Below are 24946 nucleotides of genomic sequence, written 5' to 3' on the forward strand. Positions count from 1 at the left end.
AGTTAATGTGTTACAGTTTTATAAAAATGTGTGTTTCTGATCTAAAACCCGCAGCACAAGGGCCGGTGTCCTGCAGGCTTTAGATCTCACCCTGGGCCAACACACCTGAATCAAATGATTAGTTCATTACCAGGCCTCTGGAGAACTTCAAGACATGTTGAGGAGACAATTTAGCCATTTAAACCAGCTGTGTTGGATCAAGGACACATCTAAAACCTGCAGGACACCGGCCATTGAGGCCTGGAGTTCCCCATCCCTGGTTTAAGGGGTAAATTAGGTTAGAGTTTAAAGGGTTAAGCCACATGCTTGAATACCAGTTTTTACTGAATTACACTTCAGTCTCACTTCATCTACTTTAGGCATTTAAAATCTTACGAAAAATTGTTTCAGGACATTTTAATGCAAATTAAAATCTTATTTGTAGCATAAGGAATTAAGGTCCTTTTAGGACCATGTCCCCCTATGAAGGCCTTCCTGGAAACCCTAAATCTTAGACTATTCCTCTGTGTCAGCACCTTCACTTTGTCTTCTGGCGTTCCTTTTGGGCTCGCCATATTGGCTTCCATCTCAACCCATCCTAGCAACCTTTTCTGTCACGTCAACCGTCTGCATGTCCTTCACTAAATCTATGAATCGTCTCTCTAGAAGGTATATCCACCATTGTTCCTCTGCACTCATCCAAACTGCCCGGCCTCTGAAATACTTATTTCTGATCCTGGTCACTCCCAGTGAAAATCTAAGCATCTTCAGCTGTGCTCAGCTCTTTTCCATAGTGCCACCATCTCCAAACTACACATGACAGCAGGTCTTGGATCTTTGTGAAGACAAACATGTCGAGCCCCCTACATGCAAAGTGGGGCAGGGAGCAGTCACTGCAGATAAAACACTGCAAACAGACAACCTTTAGCCAAAATATAAGAACAGTTCATCCAAATGACCTCAAACTTGGCAGTAAACATACTGTAACCCTCTGAAACACAGCTGCCATGTTTGAAGAGGTTCAGTTAAATGGAAGCTAAGATACAAAGACCACATCTCTCAGAGAAATAGTAAAATAACATCTACAGTTTTGATCTTGTGTGAGAAGACAAGCTGCACATTCCTTCCAGAAATCAAAGCCCCAAATTGCATTCATTCATCTTCATCAGTGCATATAAACTTCTGACAGCTGTACATTGCAAATTTGCTCAAAATGTCATGTCAGACAGTTTAAAATACACAGAACAAGCCCCAAATAATCTGATTTTAGAAGATTAAAGCAAAAAAATAATAATAATAATGTGACAGACTTCTACAACGCGATGAGCAAAAGCAAGAAATCCAAAAGGGAAATTTTCCACTAAGTGTTGATTGATTTTATTTCATTTAGTTTGCACATTTTCAACAACTGTAGACTGCACTAATTCTGGTACCAATACATTTGTTTATTCTTCATCACATTCAGAAAACAATCACTTTGAGTTTCACTTTACAAAACAGTCTGCGATCATTTCTGGATCAAACCTTTGGTTTCTCTCATGGACAATGATTTAAAACAACACTTCAAACCATGAATTTTTGCTCCACACAGTGAAAAAATAAATAAAAAGTCCAAATCATTTGACACAATTTGATTTGAACAGAAAATATTAAGGCTGAATAAACAGATTTCTACCTGCTCTGCTAAAACGTTGCAAGTAAGCAGCTTCTCTCTCTTCAGGATGATGAAACTTATGTTGAGAGCTGTAAACAAAACGACGACACTGGAAACCTCACTGACTTGGACGCATTAAAATCAACACGTCCTCATTTTCTCATGTTTTACTCCACTCAGAAATCAAAGCAGGCACATCTGGCCACCTGAGCAGATGACCCGAATCTGCTTCTTCAGGTCGGATGTTAACAGAGCAGCCTTTAAAGGTAATTTTTGTAATTTGCCCTCTGCGGGATCTAAACCCCTCACCACCAGGGGGCAGCATTTTACCAGCAGCGTTGCTGAAGTGTTTAGAGACGTGTGCGGCTGCTCTTTTATTATTTTATCCATTTCCTCTACAAGCTTTGCCTTTTGTCAGGCTGTGTTTACCTGGTTAAATAAAGGTTAAACTTACTCACTGCACCATCTGGTGGTATAAAATTGATACTGCACAGCATTAGAACCCAGCCTGAGTTTAACTTCAGCAGATCTCTCTTCATCTCTAAAATAAAGTATGATAAAGTCAAAGCAGTTCTGCTGGTAGCTTCAATTTTGGAAGGTTTTAAAGCATTTTTAAAAACAGAGGGATTTTCAAGAAGAACCTTTAAAAGCATCAATCATTTGATTTTTACTTCATCGACAAATAATTTTGTTTCACTTTCTGATTTCAGTAGCTTTTAATCCAGTTTTTATTAATCAATCTCACCACATTTTGTTCCAGTATGTCAGAGATCTGAATGATCAAATGTTGCCAGCTGCCTACACAGACTCTGCGTGAGTAAGGCGATAGACGCGTGAGCAGCAATGGTGGAAATGCACCGAAGTATCGACAAATAAGACGACATTCGCCGGTGTCTGCGCAGCTGAAACACTTTAAAACTGGTCAGTTATTTTTGTAATAGAGATTTTGCTGTTTTTGTGCCACAAAAAGGAGAAAAACAAGAAGGTAAACTATTAAAAATTATTATCTGAATCAGCAAAATAATTTAACGTGAAAGTTAAGGCTGTGAAAGCGTCTCTCTTTAGGAGGAATCACTCGACACACCTGGGAATTAAAAAAAACAAAAAAAAAACAAAAACACAACCCTTAAGAAAAGCTCAAGAATTTCAGCAGAAAAGCAGCCAATGAAGTTAAGGTTAAAAGTACCCCACAGGTGTCTACAGGTCTGCTTCAGGTCAGCAGAAGCAGATGTGACCTCAAAAATGTGACCTCACAAACGCAGAGGACTCGTGAGGCTTCCAGTGTGTGTCGTCAGTGTGTGACGTCAGTGTGCTCATTTAGATAAAAACTAAAACCACAGGACAACTTTTTCCCCTCTTTCCACTCACAGATGCTCTCAATTCATTTCTGCCTGACTCAGTCCTACAATGGCGTCGTCACCCAGCGCAGGTCCTCATCGGTCAAGACCTCCAGAACCCGGAGCCCAGCTGGCCTCTGGGCGGACTGATCTGTCGTCTCTGCAGCGATGTCTGAGATAAAACACAAAAACAATCATTTCAATAAAAGCATAACACTGCACTGGTACTGTGTGTAATAACAGACAGCATCTCATCATTAAGCCCCTTAAAATGTTGAGCTGATGTTTAAACTCAGCTCAGTGAGAATACAACTTAATTCCAAAGTTTTAATCCAGCTCAGCGTCACCCAGTTCAGTTCAAATATTACAGAATTTCTCAAATCTGTGCCATTTTTGCTCCGTCTGCTTTCAAAGTCAGAGTCTCTAAAATAAGACTTGTAGCTGAAGTCAAACCTTTTCTATAGCTTCACTTTTAAGTGCTCAAGTAGATTAGGCCACCAGTCTGTAAACACTCCTCATAATCCAGACGAGATCTACTTCACACCCGTTTCTGTAAACAGTACACCGGTTTTAATTATGTTCCCTTTTGTTTTACAATCATTATTTACCCCCCAACTGTTTTACTGTTTGCCATGCAGCACTTTGAATTGTAAATCAACTTCTTTTTGGCCTTTATTTAATTTTATTTCTGAATAATTCAGCAGTTTGAATTATAGGAGGTGCAAGAAGGAGAAAAAACCCAAGCATGGAATTACAGAGTTTTATCAGGGAAGGAAATATTTCTCTCTGGGTTTACAGCAGATCGATATTAAAGCCGTTAATCTGCAGGTTTAGTTTCAGACGCTTCCCTTTATTTGCCAGTTAAATTTCACATTTACCAAACAGCTTATTAAACTCTTACTGTTTTGTTTTTTTATATAGATTACAGTAATGAGCACTGCTGTTGTTGAAGCATTTTCTAACCATCGTGTGGTTTGTTCGCTCAGTCGCAGCTTCATGGCTGCAGACCTGTGATGACCGAAGGGCTCAGCATGGTTCTCGCTGGCAGTGCCTTGGAAAACCGCAGGGAGCCTCGGACAGCCCGTCTACCCGCAGAGAGCGTCTGTTGATGGAGGCTGTGTCCGCAGTACGAGTCAACTGGTCTGGTGGCTACTCTCATTTGTGCCGTTGTCGGTCCATCAGCTCGCCGTGGAGTAGAGTGAAGTTAAAACACGCAAAGAGCTAAAATGAGGGAACCAGTTTAGCTCACGGGGTGAGCAGGCGACCATATGCCAGAGTGGCCAGGGTGTGAATCTGACCCGAGGAACTTTACTGAATATTTTCCCTTCACTCTCGACCATCTAATATCGGCAAAAAAACATTAAAAAAAAGAAAAAGAAAAAAGAAGAAGAGCTGAAGTGAAGCAGACCATAAAAACAATGTCTCCACTGCAGATACTGTCTGCAGTTTTCAAGCTGGATGTTTATTTGATGCTTTTCCATGTTTTCCTGCCGCTCCCTTCCCTGTTGCGTTTCCCAGAGGACTGCACAGGAACGTGTTTGTGTACACTGAAAAGCCCTCTCTTTAAATAACTACAAACTGACACCTGCTCATCTGCCTTCATCTCACAGCATCCCACCATCCTCTGCATGTCACAATACACCCATGAACCGCCTCTGTAGTCTTCCCCTTATCCTCATGCCTGGCAGCTCCATATTAAACCTCCTTTGTCAAGTATGTCCACTTTCGATCGTGGCTCAAGAGTTGGGAGGTCGCCTTATAATCTGAAGGTTGCTTGGAAAGTTTCGGTCGTTGTGTCCTTGGGCGAGACACTTCACCCGTTGCCTACTGGTGGTGGTCAGAGGGCCCGGTGGCGCCAGTGTCCGGCAGCCTCGCCTCTGTCAGTGCGCCCCAGGGCAGCTGTGGCTACAATGTAGCTTGCCATCACCAGTGTGTGAATGTGTGGATGACTGGATGTGTAAAGCACTATACAAATACAGGCCATTTACCATTTCCCTCCTCTCGGATGCAATCGTGGTACCAGAGAACTAGCAGGAGTCACTTTTCATCAGTGTTATCAATCTTTTTATTTGGAAGAGCAGAGACTGCTTGGGATTCACTCACGTACTCATAAATTCCTTTACAGTCTGCACATGTCTGTTTTAAGGATTCATTGAGCTAACATCCAAACCTTCACAACATGTCGGGGGGGGGGGGTCACATACCTCCAGGAACTGTTTGAGTCTGATGACTGAGCCCATCTGTCCACTGCTGGTCACCGCTTCAATCCTGCACAGGAACACTTCTAGGTTAAACCTCTCACATGACTGCTGCAGGTGAAATGTTTACTGTTAAAACGTGCTTTCTACCTGGGGAAGTATTCCTCTTTCAGTAGCAGGATGAGCTTCCAGAACTGGCTCCGATACTGGTTCATCAGAGCGTTCCCACAAACCTGAAGGAAACAACGCTCAGGAGTTATCCACAGCTGCTTTCAGCGACAAAGAAACTGAAGTTTAGATTTAGGTTTAAAGAGTTTCAGGGACTGTGGTCATTTCACCTGACACTTTTTCATGGTTCATGGGCCGGTAATGCAAGCCGCTGATTGTTTGAAGCAACAAACACACCTGATAATGTGCAGGATGTGTCCAGACTCACCTCTAGAAAGTCAAACAGCAGAGTCGCTGTGACGTCTGCCAGAGGCTCCATGTTGAGCATCTGAGCCAACCAACGCCAGCCGTGGTTCAGACCATGAGGAACGGGCTGAAACAAAAAAATAAATAACTACATTTTTGAAAAAGTGAGGGACTTTTAGACATTATAGGCAACTTTAGGTTTAGCCTTGGACAATTCATTGCCATGGTAACTAAGATGCTCCAGAGTAAGTTACGCCCAATGATTGAGACCAATCAATTCTCCTGAAAACCTCCTCGATGCACAGAAATAATATATCTTCTCTTCCCCCGTTATTTGTTTGTTTTTTCAAACTGCGTCTTTAGTCTTTCTCGTTTCCTAATAAGAATCAGGAAGAAATCTCTGCCTCCTCAGTCTGAAGTTTTGCTTGTTTGACATTATAAAAGCAGGAAGCGGGACCGTTTTTACCCCTTGTTTGGAGCTGTAGGGCCACTTCAGCTGGATGATGGCGGCGTAGAGGCGAATCATCCCGGACATCCTCTTCAAGAAACTGTCCTGACCTTCGACCCCAGAGTCGTCTACACGGTAACCAAGAATCCTCTGGTATTCATCCACGGGCGTGCCCTCCTTCATCGGAGGGTAGTGAGGGATTGCATAGGGGCATTTCTTGTGCAGGTGGGCGAGGATGAGGTCTCCCACCTGAGGGTGCAGCTCCCAGACTCCAGAAGCCACCACGGCGATGGGGAAGGCCGCTTCGTGGTGAGACGCCACTTCCTCCTCTCCTTGTTTCTACACAGCCAAAATATAAATAAATAAAAGATATTAAAAAAATAATAATTGAAAAATCACAGCTTCTTCTTGCTTATACAAATACTACAAAATATATCAAATTAACAAAGGATTACTTCACAAACAAACAAAAACAGACTTCTGTGTCGAATCATTCGTTTTGTGCGCACGCTCACCACAAACTTCTCCGCCAGTTTGTAGCTGGCGAAATCGAGACCCTGCGGATGTTGTGAGGTGGATACCGATTTCCCCCCAGACACGACCGGCCGTCCCGACAGAAGCTTGTCGATCTTGTCGAAGATTTCTCGGAGCTGCGATCCGGAGTTGCTGGCGATCTGACTGACAGGGATGGTGGCAGCTTTCTGGAGCTCCAGCTTCAGTTTCTTTGTCTGGGAGAAATTAAACCACTCGAGTCATAAACAGACAGTGAAGACGTTTCGTGTGTGTCAGCTTGTGTTTGAGCTGCTTTTTAAAAATGTTTTAATGAAAGAATTAAATGAAGTTTTCAAACTGAGATGATTTCACACCATCAGCTCCTATGATAAAGTTATTACGGCTCGAAAATGGTAGCCAAAATAATAATAATTATTATTATAATTATTATTAAAAAATAAATAACCCAACTTAATATATTATAAGTTGAGTAATTATATATTAAAAAATAAATAAATAAAAATCTATACTATTAAATCCTCCGAATGTAATTCAGTAATTTTATTACGTGTACTTTTCAGTTTTAGCATCTTTTTTTTTCCCCATTCCCATGTAAATTTTGCTATTTATTAATTCATTTTATTTATTTTTCCTTCCCTTTCAATTTAACCTCTGTGCATTTATTTATTTTTATTTTATTTATAATTTGATAAATATTTTTATTTTATTCCATTTTATTTATTTATTCAAGGACAAACAGCTCTCTAGACTTTGAACAACAGAGTGCTGTGTCCAAGGAGTGCCACAACAGGGGGCAAATAACAAATGAAAGAAATCAATTTTATGAATTCATTATACAAATATTTATGTGAACTAATTGAATTGCAACAGTATATATTTTTTACTTTCTTTTTTGTATTTATTTTGGCAGTTTTGGTCCTTGGGTAATTGGTGAGCCTATAACTCAGATAACACTCAGTGTCAAAGCTAAATTTGAATTTTTAATGACCAAATGCTGTCTTTAATACTTTTCAGCTGAGTGGGTCAGGTGGGAACCCCTCATATCAAACATGGAAACATGCTTTGAGAACAATGGAAAGAGGCCAGTCACAGAGTTATTAAAAGAGGACGAAATTTCCTTTCGATGTCCCTGAGAATTCAGTGACCTGCGGTGTTAAAACATTTCTCATTTGCACCAGTAATGATACATGAACCAGGACTGAGATCTTTAAGGTCATCACTTAAATAATTCCTAGTTCAAAGTCCAGATCCTAAAGTAAAAGCCTACACAGACACAGAAACCATCAACCAAGTCCATCATTTCATAAATTATGGATTAATGGATTCACTACTTAAAGAATTAATCTATTAAATTAAAATATTGCTGGAATGGTCTTTGTTGGGACCTTTGTAGGTAAAAACCTTTAAGAATGTCACAGTCCTTCCTCCGTCATCTCAAAGTCTTTCATCTGAATGTGAACAAACCCACCTGTCCGTCTTTTGCAGAGCTGAGCTGTTCGAAGGACTGAGCGCACCGAGAGGCCGCCTCCTGCAGATCCTTGTACCACTTCAGCGTGACGTCTTCAGCGCTGTTCTGCAACCCTGCAGGAAGAGGTTCAGTATGAAATGGTGAAAACACTCAGCAATATATCTGGATAAGGGGGGGTAAATAAATAAATTAGTCAAAATCCATACTTTGGTCTATATTTATTCTCCAAATTATTTTATGCAAACAGGATGTTTTGTTTTGTGCACAAGCTGCTGACAACACCTCCAGCTGTACAGATGCATGACGCAGCTAAGCCTTCTCCTTCATCACCTTTCCTCTGTGCCTTCTCTTTGGCCAGCTGTGCCGCCTTCTTCTCCCCCTCCTGCTTCGCCAGCAGCTCCGCCTGTTTCCTGCGCTCCTCCTCCTGCTCTTGCTCCTTCTTTTTCTTCTCTCGAACATTGGCCGCTTCCTCCTGCATCAGCCGAATAAGCGCTCTCATCTCGTGCAGGGCTCGCTCTGCCACAGTCATGTCCTCCAAGCTGGGGAAGTTGCCCTGAAATAGGCAGAACACACGCATTTCATGAGTACAAGCAGAAATTAGGAGGAGCATAAACCTTAAAAATCTCGATGTAAACCGACCTCTGCAGTCTTTCGCACCACCTCCGACACCTGGGAGCACAGCTGGTTCCCTCGGGTGCTGTAGGAGCTGAGGCTGGCCGGTGGGAGGTCCGTCTTGGTCTGGGTGGAGGGCTCAAGCAGCTGGTTGAGCTGCAGGATCTCCTCCTGGATGCTGTTGAGGCTACGCAGTCTCTCCCTGCCCTCCGCCTGCCTTTGCCTCTCGAGTTCTGCCTCCCGAAGACGCTGCTGCTCTGCCTCCCTCAGCCGTAGGTTGACGAGCTGACGGACAAACAAAAAGCATGAACAGCACAGGAACGAGATAACTTTTTCTACCCCACTGAGCACAAGAAATGCCCCTGTATGTGCAGGAGATCATTACTACAGCAGACAACCAAAAATAAAGAGCATCTACTTCTCCTGCTGCAGAGCTCTGCACATCCAGCATCTCACAATCTGTTTCACACTTTGAAACATGCACAATTTTTGTAAGGTTAACAAGCAAAATTAAAGACTTCAGTAAACAACTTGACAAACAGGGGTTTAAGCTTCACGTTTCCTGAACTTTCCACGTACCGTTATTCTACGCCGCTGCTCCTCCTTCAGCTTCTCTTGACGCCCGATGCTCTCCTTCGTTCTGCAGTACAGGAAGTGGAAAACCAGACCAGGTGTTTAATCGCATGTAACGTTTCAGACATTTTTAAGCATTTTAATCATTTCGAATGAGTCATGATTTCCCTTACTCTCTTTCCATCATGTCCCTCATACTCTGGTACTCCTGCCTCTGCTTCAGCTCCATGAGCTCCTCAAAGCGTTTCAGCTGCTCTGACTCGGCGCTCGCAACCGCCGCTACGAGCTTCTCCTGCATCTCCTGCCGCACCCTGAGGGCCAACTGAGTCGATAGATAGAAGACAGTCTGGTGAGACCCTTACCAAGTATATAGTACGCAGGGGTCAACATGCAAAATATATAACTCTGATCAGCAAGCCAGCAGAGGTTAGTATGAAGAAGTTTAGACCCATTTCCAGTAATGTGTAAGCGTCTAACATTACATGCTTTTCCATAAACTGTAACTGGAAATCCTGAACATATTCATATGTTTAGATTACATGTTAGTTTCTAAAAACAAAAGCTGAAAGCAAACAAACTAAAATAAATACAATAAAACAAGTTGCTACTGACAAAAATCATAAGAGTTAAAAAAAAAAAAAAAAAAACATTTGAAGTTAGGTTTGCAAATAAAATTAAATGTAAAAAAAAAGATGATCACTGTTAAGCTGTTTTTCAGTAAAAAAAAAATTAAAATAAAAAAACACTGTCAAAAACTTGAACCTTAGCCTTTTCTCGATGCTCCTCCTGAACTTTGATGATACAGCCAGCCATCTCCATGGCTTTGGGAGACAGGAGGGAAATGGCAGGAAGTGACGTAGGACTGGAAACTCCACTGACATCTGCCTCTGGACTTTCATCCTTCACCTTATCACTAAGACTCTACAGAGCATCAGCATGAGGAAAAAACAAAGCAAAAACCATCAGGGTCAGATATTCAGTTAAATTGGAAAACTGTTTTACAACATGACACATAAGAGAGACATTGAGGACTTGCCTGTTCTCGCTCATTCTTTACAGACGCTGCTGCAGAAAATGCAGCTGTCCTGGCGCTGACATCGGCGACAGATCCGGTAGAAGAAATAGAGACTTCTGAGAGAACAGGGCTGGAGTCTCCGGATCTGGAGCCCAGGAAGGATGATGACTTCTGCAGGGGAGCCGAGCTGAGACGCTCCAATATGACACCAGCGATTGGAGACAAGCTTGGGGAGTCTTTACAACCTGCTAAAAGAGGCTACAAGAACACAAGCGGGCTTCGTTTACAGATGGTTTATACACAGAAACTGTATGCATCACTTATGTTGCCATATCCTTTCAGAAAGTAGGACTTCTTAAAGCCTGAAATGATTTTAACAAAACAAAAACAAACACACTGGATTTTCCATGTAACACCTTCATGAGGAATCAGTGAGTTCATACCTCTGCTTTTATAAACATGGAGTTCAACAACAGAAATCTGTTTCAAATCACCCCTGACACTCGTCCCCTGCCTCCCCTTTCTTGTGTGCTGTCCATTTCTTTGGATGGTTTAAAGTCCTCTACCTTCACTACCTCTGCTCCTTACATCCTCACTGTTGCACCAGTCTCCTTCTCAAACACACACATTCCTTTTCCCTATATCGCCACCTACTCCCTCCTCACTAGCCTCACAATGTCATCCCTGAACCTCACAGTGTATACAGACTCTTGCCTGACCTCATCTGACAGCCTGCATGTCACCACCGCAAACAAGAAGAGCGGGATTATAGTTGACCATTGTCCACTGCCCTTGTGTGAAAATCTGGAACCGAAAATGGAATTCAGCCTCCCAAACTCGAAAAGCGCCATAAAAATCAACTTTGGTCTTTAAAAAAAAAAAAAAAAAATAGAATAAAAACCTTTCAAAGAAAGTCCTACTGGTCTTTGCGAGCGAGATAGATAGATAGATAGATAGATAGATAGATAGATAGATAGATAGATAGATAGATAGATACTTCACAGTTTATAAACGGAAGTCACGAAGTCACATTAGTTATCTGTCAAATAAAAGTAGCAATAAAAGTAGTCATTTGATGAAAATCCATAAAAGGATGTCTGAAGATTAAAAATAAAAAAAGTACGCAACTATACTACGTTATTTGCGTAAATGCCTCTTAACACTTTGTTTTCAACCACTGTTTATTGATTAGCTTCCGAGCTGACGTCTTACTGCCTGATCTAAATGATTAAATTGTCACTTTGAATAAAATCCACCCTTGTAGTGATTATTCTAAACAAGCGTAGCGTGCTAACTTTAACTAGCTACCGTTTAGCTAGCTCTAGTTGGTTTTTTTTTTTAGCTACCTGGCGGCAACTCACCTCTCCCCTTTCCAACCAGAATGGGTCGAAGGAGATTTTCCCCTTTGGTGAATTTTTTAAGGCCTGTAAAGTTTCCCATCGTAGACTTTCAGAAGGCATCGCGAAACACAAAAAACTACAACTGATTAGCAGTAATGCTAGTCAAGTTTGAATCCGCCATACGGCGTTACATAAAATACAATCCGAAGAGAAACCACCGGACTTTACTAAGTTCCCATCTGGGACCTTTATATATTTATTTCTTTGCTATCTGTATAATCACACATCACAAAATGATAGAGATAACTCTATTATGCACTGTGATAATTTCTTTATTAGGTTCCCACAGTCCATTTTGCTAAGAAAGATTCCTAACTGAGTGACGTGACCCGAGGTTCACTTTCCTTTATTAAGAAAGGAAATTAGAAAACGCCTTCCTATAGTTCACAGCTGAACTGCTGTAAGAAAATCTGCTTCTTTTCCAGTTGCTTCGCGTGAAGAACATAGATTTATACAAACTCTCTAAATCAAGATTATGAGCTATATTAACTGATCAAAGTATTTTCAAGGTTCAGTATAACTCAGTTTGGATTGATAAGGTCTATTCTTGCATTCGAGCCTGTAGGATTATCATGAATTAATGTTTACTGTGATGTTTGACTTCAGTCATAGAAATCCTAAACAAGGGAGAAGAAAAGGGTTTTACTGGCTCAGTACTCAGCAGGAAAACATAAGAAAATAACATGTGTTTCATTACATGCAGTCGCAGGGTTCTCTAGTAATATTTCTATAATTTCTATACGACTATCCAGTTTACTTAATCAGCATTCTACCAAGAAACAAGTTCATTTCTGCTGCTTCATAAAAATCCAAGTAGTACTGATCATAGGACTGGAAACTGAAAATAAAAATAAAAAACTTCTAGAACCAAACATCATAACCATAACAGGTATAAAACATGCTTTTTAAGGCCAAAAGAAGACTGCACTGCCGCAGACCGTTAGCAGATCAGGCCCTAGATGTTCCTTCTTTTTTAAACATCCAGTCTTTGTATTGATATGTTTCACAGACTGTTCTCGTTTATCTGACACGCATAAAACAACAGGGTAAAACATGCTGTGGTGAACTAAAACGCTGGTTTTTTAGTCCAATTTCTTTACATTGTAGTCTTACAATGTAGATATAATGTTCCAAAAGTACCTCCTAACATAAATGAAACAAGTCTGTTTTTCTTCTTTTTTTTACATTGACTTTAATGACACTCTGGTGTAAAATACAAAATGCTATAATATAAACCACATAATTTTTTATGTTTGTAAATCTGAAAGAATATTGTAAATCATAAAAACTCTTATTGGAGTTTCTTATCTTGGCTTTGCAGTTGCTAAGTTACTGGTAAGTTATACATAAATAAAATGTTTGGGCTACTAATAACTGAGAATTTATCCATAAATTCAAATTTATTCATTTCATACAAAACATGAAACCTTCAAGTCAAAAGCAGACCTTTAATAAATGCGGTTTATGTCCCGTACGATAGTTCGGGAGGATCACTGCTGGTCAGGCTGGATAAATTTTGCTTGTCAGCTTCCAAGCAGAGAGTCACCAAACACATTTCCGTAGGAGGTTTTGAGAAAATGGACGTAGTTCTGCAGGCTGCGGTTTGTCGAGTCCGACTGCTCCAGCCGGTCCTTCATGTTCTGCAGCTGGCTCTGGAAGCGCCGCTCCATCTGGGAAACAAAGGCAGGGATACACTTCTACATCACAACATCACCTTTTTTTCTCTGACCATCTTTGAGCATCATTATCATGTGATGTATCAGTTTCAGTACCAAAGCTGCCTTAAATCTGCCCAGATTTACTAAAAGGACAAAACCAGTGAAAGCAATAAGAGTCTCTGTGTGTCTTTGGACAAAAAAAAACAGGAGTGATGCGCACATTTACACGTGTCACAGCAACAGTAACTTCTTCAAAGCATTTATGGGTGAGGAGCTGATGGTAATTAATGAACAATGAACCAGAGTAACAGAAATATATAGAGAGAAAGTGAACAGCTGCTGTCAGCCTGCAGCAAAGTTTACAAAGACTTCCAGATTTCCAGAGTGAGAAACCGAGCTGGGAGTTTGTCTTCATGCTTTTTCTTCATCCTGAAACTCTGTGAAACAGCGAGCAGCTGAAAGGATGACTGTCTTCACGTTTATGATTGCTGAACAGGTGGTTTAATGAAGGACCGTGATTGGCTTTTTACCTGCGAAGGTTTTTATAGTGATTATAGTAACGAGCGCTGCTGCTGAAAATTTGAAAACACATTTACGTTCACAACACCTGAGCTTGCTGTCTCCGTCATGTTGCCACTTGCTGCGCGAGGCTGGAGCTCCTCAGTGAGCTGTGACGGAGGAGCTGCTGTGTTTTAAACTTTTTTTTGAAAGGCTAGTTGGCCTTAATCTTAAAATATTTTACATGAACACGTGGTCCTAACTATGTTTTTATTTGCAAATGAGCGAAACGTGAAAAGTGGCTCCCGCTCCACCTTTCTCCATGTTTGCCACAGGTTTCAAACACCTCCTCTGCTGACTGCTGTAGAAAGTTGGTGGAACTGTTGCCACTGACCCAAATGGGCCAGAAGGAGCTTTCCTGAAATACTTTTGTGCTGGCCTCTTGGTTTTATCGAAGCCTGCCTGCATATGTAGAAGCATTCAGCGGTGACTTACTTCCTCCTTGTTTCGCTGCAGTTGGCTCAGCTCCGTTTTGGCTCGGCTCAGCTGGCTCTGGAGGTCCAGGGCTTTAGACTGAGACGATCTCTCTTTGGCTAAAACCCTCTGCATGCTGTCGTCTACCTGCAGGCCGAACGTGAAAAATAAACATATGAGCACCGAAATCCTTCAGGGAAAAACTGATGATTTAGTTTCTTTGACCTTATCTTTAGTGAGTGTGTACAAACACCTAAATCAAAGCTTTAGTTTTTACCCCAGTTTAACTCAATGATCAGCAGTCAGTGTGGACGTGGACACAGCTCACACAGGAGGTGTAAACTCTGGATCATCAGTTTAATACAGAACAGAAACACCAACCAAAGTTTTGAGCCTCACCCACATTAGCAGCACTAACACTTTACTAACAGGATTAATCGTGCAAATATATAAAAAAAAGTCTGATTTAATTGACTTAAGGACAATTTTGCTCGATCACAAGTTAACACATTTGTTTCGCCATTTAAGTTAAAGATTGCCTGCTGTGTTCAGCTCTGACTGATCCACAGACCAATGAAGGAGAGATGGAAATCATTAGATTTTTTTGACCACATCAATGTGAAATTAAATGTACTGATTTATATTGCCTGCAATAAGTAATGTATGTAGTAACAAAGTCGACTGACTGATTTTCTAATCTCAATTGCAGTCTAAGTTTTTACTGCTTTAATTGCAGACTTAACAGCAGTCTAAACACCTTCTGCATCACCAAGTTAATGCGTGCAAGCTGTGTGTCAGTGTTTGCACTGCAGGACTTCACTCAGTGACGTTAGTGAGATACAGATCAGCAGTGTGCATAAAACATCCATCCCTCCCTCCCAATCCGGGGACAGGTATAAAAGCTATTAAATCAAAATAAAAGAATTAGTGACACTGTGGAGCCTCCAGCTGATTTTAAACCAAAACTCCAAACGCAACCTGCTTCAGAAAAGCTTAAGTGTTCAGCACCAGTAACCATGGCAATCTCTTAACATCCTCCAGGTCACTGCTGAACACTTTAGAGTTTGGGAAGTCCAGGATCATGAGTGATGCTACCTGTCAAATCACTTCTCTTACATGCATTTCCTTTTACAGTTATTCTATTAGGAGAATTTTATTGGGTGAGGTAGATGTGAACCAAACTCCACTTCTAACCAGTTCAGCAGCATCTTGGTAGCTGTTAAGAAGTTGAAGGAGAGCCACCGTCTTGATGCTGAAACCTCTGGCTTTAAACTCATCGCAGATCGCTAACCCATTCACCCGTCTGGTGTGTGATGTTTTGTGGAACTGTGAGACCTCCGTGACTCCACGTGTCTGTACCTGTTTCTGTACGTCGTCCAGAGTTTGCTGCAGTTGTCTGGACAGGACGCTGCACTCGTGACTCTTCTCCTCCAGCTGCTGCTGGATGCTGTGGATACTGGCTTCCTTCGAAGCGAGAGATTGAGACATCTCTCTGTTTTCTGCCTTCAAGCCCTCCAGCCTCCTGCAACCAACACACAAATCTAGTGTCTCAGCTTGGAAAAGATCAGATATAATACAGATTTATCTGTATTACTGTTGTTGTGATTTGGCTCTGCAGTATATAAATAAACTTGAATTGAATAACGTCCATTAAATGCAGTTTCTCTGTGACTGTTACCTCTCGAAGTTGTACACTTTCTCCTTCAAGACGTTGTTTTCCTCCTGCAGCAGCAGGTTCCTCTGCTGAAGCGTCTCCAGCTGAGTGCCTTGCTGCTCCACCTGCAAAGGAAAACGTTTAGTGGAACATGTCAGCCATGACGGGTTCCTGGGGACACTCTGCATGGATTATATTCATCAAACTTGTTAATCTTTCCAGATTTTTAAGTATGCTGGGTCTTTTGGGTCTGAATGAAACCTCTACCTTGTGCCTGACTTCAGAGAGGGCGGAGTTATTCTCCATGTTCCTCCTCTCGCGTGCGTCAGCCTCCTGCTGGGCTTCTCGGAGCTGCTGCTCGGTCTTCCTCAATCTGTCCGGTAGAGTCTCGAGCTCTCTGAGCCGCCCCAGCAGCTCCCGCCTCACCTGCTCCTTCTCCCTGTCCAGGCTGACGTGCACGTCTAGCGCCTCCTTCTGCACCGCCTCCAGCTTCAGGCAGTACTCCTCGGACTCCAGGCGAGCCTGCTGGACCTGCAGAGAGGTTTATCACCCCGACACGGGTTCGATTTCAGCACAGAGACTTTAAAGTCATTTTTAAAAGTTATAATATGTAAGAACAAAGTACCATCTGACTTTCATGTTAAATCTGTATTTAAAGTGAGCGTATCTGTACCTTCTTCTTGTACTTCTCCACCAGGTTTTCATACTTCCTGATCGACGCTTTCAGCTGACGAGCTTCAGACTGAAGCCCTCGCTGTGTCTCCTCAGAAGACGTCAGCTGACTCTAAATGTGAGGCATGTTTATCATAAACTACACATAAATACATTTCCCTTAGACCACAGAAGCTTTGAAACAACATTAGCTGTTGGTTTTTCTTTAACAGTTTTTATTTCATATCAACCAAATCCATAGCGTGCTGCTAACTCTCCTGAACATACCTTGAGACTTTGATTGTGCAGCTTGGTGGAGGCGTTTTCGGCACTGAGATGATGCAGCTGATCCCGGAGCTCCTCCCTCTCTGTCCGACTCTTCTCCTCCGCTGACTGAAGCTGAGCGTGCAGCTCGATCACCTGACTGTGACATAGACAGGTATAAAAGGTTACTTTACTCAACAACCACAATTTTCTAAGTAACATTGTTTCAGTTTCTGGCCATAACACAGATGCTGCAGCTCCAAAGTGTCAGTAGCCTCAGTTTCAGTACCAGTTTGTGTCAAGTGACACCCTCTGGGCCTGAAAAATGGAGCCGATACAGAAGTGCCAAATAAATAAAAGTAAATAAAAAAGCGCCGGATACAAAGACGTTTTTGTTTTTTTCCGGCTTTTTCCCTCCTTTATAAAAACTGTGTGATGGGTGATTTTGTAGGGTGGGAGGGTTAGCAGTCATCTTACTGCTAGTGATTTCAAGAAGCAGAAAAAGAGACACCAGAGAGCTGATTTCCCAAGTCCAGCATGAACAGGAGGAACATAGATTATACCAGTCACAGATCCCTGTTTACCTACAGTAATGAACAACCTTAAGTGAACGATATCAGCTGCTGAGGTGCACGAGTCCGCTGCCACCTGGGCATCTCTACGGCCTCGTACACGTTCTGCTGTGGTGGGATTTTTCGACAGGGTTACAGTAAAAAAACACAGTCAAGAGTCTGTGGTCCAACCAAATGACCCCACGCTGCCCACCACTTCCACATCCTTTTCTCCTCATTTCTTAAATTGGGTTTCCATTTAACATATGTTAAGGGAAGGAAATTCCCTGTAAAAAAAAAGTTTAAAGTCCAGTAAATGTATGCTTGTCTGATATAAGCACAGCTGGTTTCACCTGCCTTGCACACTGAAGCATCTCCAAAAGTGCTACAGACTAAGCTGCAGGGTTGTCAGTGTGTTGCCACCCCTCCCCCACCCCCGAGGTTTCTCCTTTAATCCTGGAAGGTCTCGGTGTGTCGGAGCAGCCCCTGCGGCCTGTCCTAGGATCCTCATCCCACAACATCATTCCTCCACAGACTACAGCTCCCCTGCTCTGGCTCCTCTGTGCGACCTTAGAGAGCTCTCCTCCTCATGCGACCTGTGACAAAGACATTTAAGAAACCTCTGCATCCATCTCCAGCTGGAAAGGTGAACGCAACTCCACCCTGTTTGTCAGCATTTGGCTTTTCTCTCCAAAGCCACTTCCATTTCCTCCTCCCATGGAACAGTCGGCTCTGCCACCATGGCTATTCTGGAGGACGTGGACCAGACCAGGATATCTGGCTGATATCTGGAGGAACTGAACCAGCTCAGTGCGAGCTCAGCCGTGCCTGGGGAATCCTCCAGATATGGACCATGTGATGGCCCCGCTGCCCCCAGCTCTCTTGCTAATACTGGCTCAAAAAAAGTTCTGTTTGTTGATTCCCCAGACTGTCCCATAATTATAAAAACAACATTTCTTACATATCAAATAAGGAGACAGACATTTCTATAGTTGATAGTGAAAAAGCAGGGACTTTTTGTCATGTAATTGTTTATCTGTTACTTAATTACTTTGGTGTACTATGAAATAGAAATGGGGAGGGTTCCTTTATCAATAAGAAAAGTTGTCCAACTTGTGAAAATACAGTTACAAAGTCAAAATCTATGTACTCCTTCATATTTTCCAAAGCTGTCTAGTGGGCCGGATTTGAGTCTTTGCAGGGCCGATTCTGGCCCTCAGGCCTTATGTTTGACACCCCTGCCTTACACATCTCATTGTTGTCATCTTCCAGGTCTCCAGCAAACCAGACAAAGTTGGACTTGAAATTCCTTATAAAGACATAAATTTCAAACTGACCACGGCCGCCTTAATTTTCAGGGTGACTCACATTTTGTCCGATGATGCTGGGCTACATTTATCGATTTATTTACAGAAACAAGAACTAAATGAGTGTTTCCATGAATGCACTCACTGTTTGAGAGCAGAGATTTCCTGTTCTAGCTGTCCTTTAGCCGCTGCCTCCTTGGAATGACGGAGGCACCAGTCACTGGATGTAGAGAGAGCCTGAGCCAGCTGGGACTCCTTTAAGAAAAAACAAAAACACTCACACACTTTCTTCTTTTGTTTTTGACCTTATTTATTATTTCAAGTGCTCCTCATAAACAAGTCACCTTCAATAAGGTGAACAGGTGAAAGAGAATGAACAGAGTAAGCAGGAAGTGTCTGTATGCCTGTTACAGGCTCAGTCAGACTGCTGTTCCTTCAGCAGGCAGTCCTCACCTCTGTTGCTTGCGTGTTTCACTGGAAACTTGCCACTTGGCCAAGCGGCTCTCCTTTGAATCAGATTTGCATAAACCACATGATCGGACAAGACACCGCAGAGAAAACTCATTTGCATGCAGAAGAAACCACACAGAGGTGTGACGGTCACACAAAGGAACCAACATGTTTTCTCCACCACCTTCTCCATCTATAATCTACTGCAATACCAGAAAATGATGAAATACTGTGAAAAGATTTTTAAAAATATGGATTGGAAAATAGCTTTTAGTTCATCACAGGATGTAATGTAGGTAACGTGTGACTTTAGGAAACCAGTGACCAGGTTTAATCACACGAGCTGCACATACTGACCTTTTCCTGAAGTTTGTCCGCGAGCCGCCTGGCGGCCTCCTCGGCTCGCTCTCCCTGCTCGGTGAGCAGGGCCAGACTTCTCTCCTCGGCCTCCCTCTGCTCCCTCAGAGTTTGCAGCTCCTCCTGAAGCACCTGGAGCTCCTTCTGCTGCTGCTCCTGGCTCTGATGCATCCTCTACAGAGAGAGAGAGAAGCAGGAAAGCTGGTTTAAAGAGTAATGAATGCTAAAGGGTGAGTTTAGGATTCTGAATTACCTTCACTGGCAAAGTGTGCACATCAAAAGACTCTTGTTGTTACTTATTTGACATGCACTGTTATGTGGACAATTTACAACAGATACATGAAAGAAAACATATGTTCAGAACAAGGACGAGAGAAACAAAGCAGCTAAAGTGCTGCTATAAACTTTAAAAAGATTGTGCCAGACTTACTTGTCCTGGGAAAAGCCTCTTTTGGCTTAAAGAAAGAGCTTCAGTGTCTGTTTTGTAACTGAAAGGTGTGAACACTTGTATATTTGTGGCCAGTCTAAACCCATTACTGAACCACACTCATGAAACCTGAACATGAGCGTAGTGGAGGCTTCATTGCTCCAGGTTTTAGTCACATTTCCACAGAGATCATCCATAATGAAAACTGTAGTCGCACAAGTTTCCCTTCTGTATCAGATCTGTGTGACTCAAACGTTCACAGAGCGTGTCAAGATATCTCAATCGTACAACATGTAATACATGCAGCCTCGCATGCCATGCAAAAAAAATACAGGAGCAATGCACACACTTGGCACGATAACTGAGAGTCAAAGAAATATTGTTTCATGTTCTTACACATACGTAAGTCAGCTCTTACTCACAGATTTCAAGATTATGCAGCTGTAATAAATCAGCCCTCCTCTTTCTGAGCTGTGAGATTGATCCAGAGCCTCGCATTTATCCGCACACAGTCCCAGAGGAGTTTGCCTTCATGTTAGAACATACTGATTCTCCTTCAGCTGGCGCTCACTGACCCTAACTGCTGTTTCTGGGGAGAAACATGTGCCAGTGCCTACACTCCATTATTATTTCAGTAGATTTGTTGCTCCCTCATTGGGTCAATCTTTTTTTGACCTGCTAGTTTGTGCTGTTTTCAGCAGATTGCAGATTCCTCCAGGAATTGCAATGGTCATTTGGTGTTCAGTTGGTGTTGATGTCTGGAACAGTGTAAACACTGGATGTAGTAACTTCATCCTGGGGGTACAGGTATTAAGATTAGTCATATATCCTGTTTACTGAAGTTCACAGCTAAACAGGTGGAATGAATTAGAGTTTGGAGGAAGCCACACAGTGGCTGATGGTCTGGTTGTGTTTTTACTTTTACTTTTTTATTCTTTACAACCTTCATTTTATTATATATTGTATATTCATTCAGTGTAACTTGTTTTCAGGCATTTTTAAACGTAGATGAAAATAAAGTGTTACAAGTATTTGCTATGGCACACCCCAGGTTTTGCACCAAATATGTCTTTAGATTCCTTCATGTGGCATTTTTGGCAGTTAAATTGCAGAACTTTGCACTCTCACTTGTGCATTTTTTTGCGATCGCATTAATTGCATTGACTAGTAAATGTGGCCTGAGATATCAAAAGGGTTTTTAAGTCTTTGGTTGTAGTCTATGTCTGCTTGTTCCAGTGTGTTAATGCATATGATCGCGTTCTGTGTTAACAGACCTGAATCTGAGCGGCCAGTCGGGTCTTTTCTGCCTCTGCTCGGCTCAGCTGAGACTCCAGGTGGCTGCGAGTTGACTCCAGGATTCTTGAAAGCTCCTCGGTTGTCTTCACATTGTCCTGCAATGAGAGAGGGAAGCAGAGGATGAGCGGGAGAGATCATTAAGGGTGCGCACGTCTGTCTGAGAGGTATCAGTTAGTTGTGGAAAACCTTTTCAAAGTCCAAATGCTCTGCAAGCTTTGAGGCCTCTTTCTCCTTGTGGGTGAGTTTGGCCAGAAGGCGCTGCAAAAGAAGAAACGTCTTCTCAGAAATTTTCTCTGATGTAAAATGAGGTAAAAAGCGGGTGATAATCACTCACCATGTTGTCTGCTTCACTGTCGGCCAGTCTCTTTCTCAGGGTGTCTGTCTGTTCTGACCTCACCAGTGATTCCCGCTGTGGATACAGTAAAAGTCAGGAGTGAATGAAGGCACGCTGACAGTCCCACTCCTTAATCTCCAAAAGTTGATTCTGTTCATCTGGATGTAGCGTTTTGTGGGAGTTTCGTCACTCATCCAAGTGACTTCTTCAGTCTCAGCTGACTGCAGGTTTCCCCGATCTTATAAACAGTACATTTGCATAATGACTGAAACCAGCCCACTGAAGGAACAGTGGGCTGGGAATGTTTGTCTTCTTCCTGTACCTCATGTTCACTCCACTCTCTGAGGAGCTGTCGGAGGCCGTGGTGTGTGTTATCAAACATCTCGATCTTTTCCAACAACAACTTCTGCTGCCGTTCCAGAGAAGCTGCGTGCAGTTTTGATGGCGTCTTGTCCTAAAACATAAATAAACATGCACATCCAAACATGTCCTAATCTATTCCTTCTGCCTCATTTCTTCATCCACTTGATTTATCAGTAAAATATCTTCCAGTGCAGGTTTTACCTTGGCAAAGCTGTCCATAGTTTCCTTCAAAGCTGTCAGCTGATTGGCTACAGCTACGCCGTCAATTTCTGCTTCAACGAGGGCTCTCAGGAGCACATCTGCCCCTCTGTGTTGACCTCGAGAATCTGACCTGTAAACAAAGCAGACCTGAAATATCATTGTGTGCATCAGCAGAAAGTATATTGGAGTAAAAGTTGGCCTTATTATTCTCGTTTCCTCTACTAGAGTATCGTTGCAGGAGTCACTGAAAGCTGAAACTTGTATTTCCTTGTGCTAAATCCACTTGTTCTCCTTCTCTTCCCCTGACTGCCAACACTGTGTGATTCCTCTGGTACCCAGTCCCCGTTCCAGTTGACCTGCATCAATCACACCACCTGTTTAAAGGTGCAGCAGTTATTCAGGGCACCCTTGATTCTGGGTGAGCAGCCTTCTGCTACGCCATCTTTCTCAGTGTTGTGCTGGTAACCATGCACACTGGTAGTTTATCAGGCATTTGACATACTAATCTCTACCAATACAGGTGCGTATAGTTCATTAAGTCCACAGGTGTCAAACTCCAGTCCTTGAGGGCCGGTGTAGTGAAACTTTTCCATGTGTCCCTGCTGTAACACACCTGAATAAAATTAGTAGGTCATTAGCAAGACTATAGAACTTGACTGCTGGCCTTCGAGGACTGCAGTTTGACACCGCTGGTTAAGTCCATTAAATTGTAAAATAAATAAAATTAACTAAAACACCTTAATCTACGAACATTAGCTCCCAAGAGGTAACTAACTCACTGTTAGTTCTCCTCCTTTTATTGCTTTACAAAGATATGTGTAAAAACTTGTTGCCACCCATTAAAGAGACTTCTGCAACGCAAAGATTACAGTAGAAGACTTTTGTAGTAAAAAGTTTTTTTGGCAGATTTACCAAATGAAAAAAAATCTGATTTAACTGCATATTCTTCCATTGCAGCTTTTACATTATAGGAATAGGAGAAATGGCACTCATCATCATTAATTTCATTATTCATTTTGCCTAATCATTGCTATAACATGAATTCGTTCAGCATTTGTTTCGTGCTCCTGTGAGAAGATTCAGAGAAACTGTACAACTAAACCAGTTTGGTTAAACTTCCTCTGGATATGAGGTCAGTAGTACAAATGTTTGTGTGTCAGACTGCTGAAGCTGTACGTACTTCCTCAAACGGCGAAAGCTCTCTTGCTCTCTAAGTAGGATGCTGAGGTCCTTGGACACTGCATCCAGCTCTTCCTCCTGCTCCTCTGCTTCGTTCTGATGTCTGATCCCATTTTCTGTCTGATGCCGCACTCGGCTCGTCTAATCACGACAAACAGAAATACGGTTCAGGGATCAGCCTCAAAGAAGACAGAAATAAACTGAAAACAGCTGCACCTACCAAAAGAAACAAGGTACATGTTCATCAAAGTATCCTCGACTGTGTCTTAGAAAAAATAAAATTATGTTTAATCCTCAAATTAAAGCCAAAAAGGTGGTCCTGTCTTAGGCTCTCTATGATTAATACATCCCAGTCAGTGAGGGGTTGACCAGATGTGTCTGTCATATGCAAATATTATTTAGGAGGGGAACTCCTTGCTCTCTATGATGTGCAGGGTGTTGTGGGAGTTGAAGTCTTTTAACGCCTGCTACGTTAGCCACTGTAGCAGTTGTTCTTTGTGTGATTAAGTGTTTGTGGGTTAAAATGTATCCAACTCCTTTTATTCAGCTCACTATTTTTATTTTTTCTATGTCTGTGGATATTTATGACATTTTTCTCTTGCTCTGGACATCATTTTTAAAATCCTCAAGTCCCATGGTTGTAGTTTTTTTTATGTCTTGCTTAAATTCTACTTATTTTACTTCATTTCTACTTTTTCTTGTAAATGGCCCTATGTTGTGCATATTGTGCCATCAGTGGCAGGTAGACAGCATAACAGAAAAACATCGCTCGAACATGTCAAAATAAGGAATATAAGCTCAAAGTGATATGTGAATACTCTTTGCGTGGGTAGTTCGGATGGTCCATGGTAATGGATATCAGCTACCTTTGTTAATTTGTAAATCAGCCCTGAAATGAGAGTATAGGTTCTGGTTGTAGTCTTTTTGATACTTTCGGTACATCTGTTTTGTTAAAGAAACAAACTGCTGCCAGAAAATCTTTCCTCTCCACAGATCCCAGTACATTTAACAGAGATGAACAGTAATAAGAGACCTGGCACTTGTGGGAGTCCACATCTCTTCTGCAGGACAGCCTTCCCGGAGGAATCCACGGCTTCCGGACCTTTGGTCTACCTCCGTCGCCCTTCACCTGGGCACCTTTTTCCCGACTCTTTAGAAAAGGTAAACAGATTCAGGTGAAACGCTTCAAGACTTAACGTAGCGTCCTGTTCCTCTGGAAACTCTTTGAAAGCTTGCGAAAAGGTGGGGCGAGGGCTGTCTAGAAGAAAACTAACAAATCTTTGCAGCAGAAATACGACATGTGATTAACATCAGCAGTATTTTCCCCGAATCTATAAAGTACAGTAACCTGTGGGGTTTTGCTGGGACTCCTCCTCATGTGAACATGTATAGGTGTAGTCTCCAGTACGTGGAGGTGAACCGGTGGCGGCGACGGAGGTGAATCCCGGGTTTTCATTCTCATAGACCCCGTTTGGGCACATTAATGACCCGTTAAAATAAGTATTAAAAAGCACATTTTTATCATGATACACAGTCTGCTTCCAAGATGAATCTCGGCTTCTCCCAGTAAAGAAAACGGTTGTTTGGCTTGACAAACGACCGGCCTGATGATTGGCTCGGTTGCAAGATCCCGCTTTGTGATTGGTTGAGAGGAAAGTTTTGTGCAAGCGT

The 24946-nt window shown here is 42.3% G+C and overlaps 2 protein-coding genes across 2 annotated transcripts; both read right to left on the minus strand.

Annotated features, from left to right (window-relative positions):
• Positions 1–1725: 1725 nt before the first annotated feature.
• Positions 1726–11880, minus strand: gle1 (GLE1 RNA export mediator). The gene is made up of 14 exons (XM_080893149.1): positions 11573–11880; positions 10233–10469; positions 9959–10117; positions 9370–9518; positions 9203–9263; positions 8651–8908; positions 8342–8564; positions 8012–8124; positions 6546–6758; positions 6049–6369; positions 5605–5709; positions 5319–5401; positions 5175–5238; positions 1726–3142 (listed from the first exon to the last, which is right to left on the minus strand). Exons 1-14 carry the CDS (start codon positions 11669–11671, stop codon positions 3074–3076), a joined length of 2154 nt encoding a protein of 717 aa, XP_080749275.1. The 5' UTR covers positions 11672–11880; the 3' UTR covers positions 1726–3073.
• Positions 11881–12018: 138 nt separating this feature from the next.
• Positions 12019–24878, minus strand: LOC308403591 (outer dense fiber protein 2-like). The gene is made up of 17 exons (XM_080893148.1): positions 24624–24878; positions 24309–24425; positions 23277–23416; positions 22097–22226; positions 21855–21986; positions 21533–21607; positions 21385–21456; positions 21177–21293; positions 19476–19649; positions 18814–18923; positions 16835–16970; positions 16569–16679; positions 16163–16426; positions 15920–16020; positions 15601–15763; positions 14263–14388; positions 12019–13281 (listed from the first exon to the last, which is right to left on the minus strand). Exons 1-17 carry the CDS (start codon positions 24735–24737, stop codon positions 13135–13137), a joined length of 2229 nt encoding a protein of 742 aa, XP_080749274.1. The 5' UTR covers positions 24738–24878; the 3' UTR covers positions 12019–13134.
• Positions 24879–24946: the final 68 nt, after the last annotated feature.

The sequence above is a fragment of the Rhamphochromis sp. 'chilingali' genome (genome assembly GCF_963969265.1).
Source record: "Rhamphochromis sp. 'chilingali' genome assembly, chromosome: 10".
Taxonomy (NCBI): domain Eukaryota; kingdom Metazoa; phylum Chordata; class Actinopteri; order Cichliformes; family Cichlidae; genus Rhamphochromis; species Rhamphochromis sp. 'chilingali'.

Bases quoted from the DNA above. Each gene is read 5' to 3' on its own strand.
- gle1 (XM_080893149.1), bottom strand. From the start codon at position 11,671: ATGCCTTCTGAAAGTCTACGATGGGAAACTTTACAGGCCTTAAAAAAT. The intron at 10,470-11,572 runs GTGAGTTGCCGC...GTGTTCTTGTAG, and splicing joins TCTGGTTGGAAAGGGGAGAG to CCTCTTTTAGCAGGTTGTAA. The intron at 5,402-5,604 runs GTGAGTCTGGAC...TGTTTCCTTCAG, and splicing joins TGCTGTTTGACTTTCTAGAG to GTTTGTGGGAACGCTCTGAT.
- LOC308403591 (XM_080893148.1), bottom strand. From the start codon at position 24,737: ATGAGAATGAAAACCCGGGATTCACCTCCGTCGCCGCCACCGGTTCAC. The intron at 23,417-24,308 runs GTCTCTTATTAC...TGTCGTGATTAG, and splicing joins TGGACTCCCACAAGTGCCAG to ACGAGCCGAGTGCGGCATCA. The intron at 16,680-16,834 runs GTATGTTCAGGA...CCTCACATTTAG, and splicing joins TGCACAATCAAAGTCTCAAG to AGTCAGCTGACGTCTTCTGA.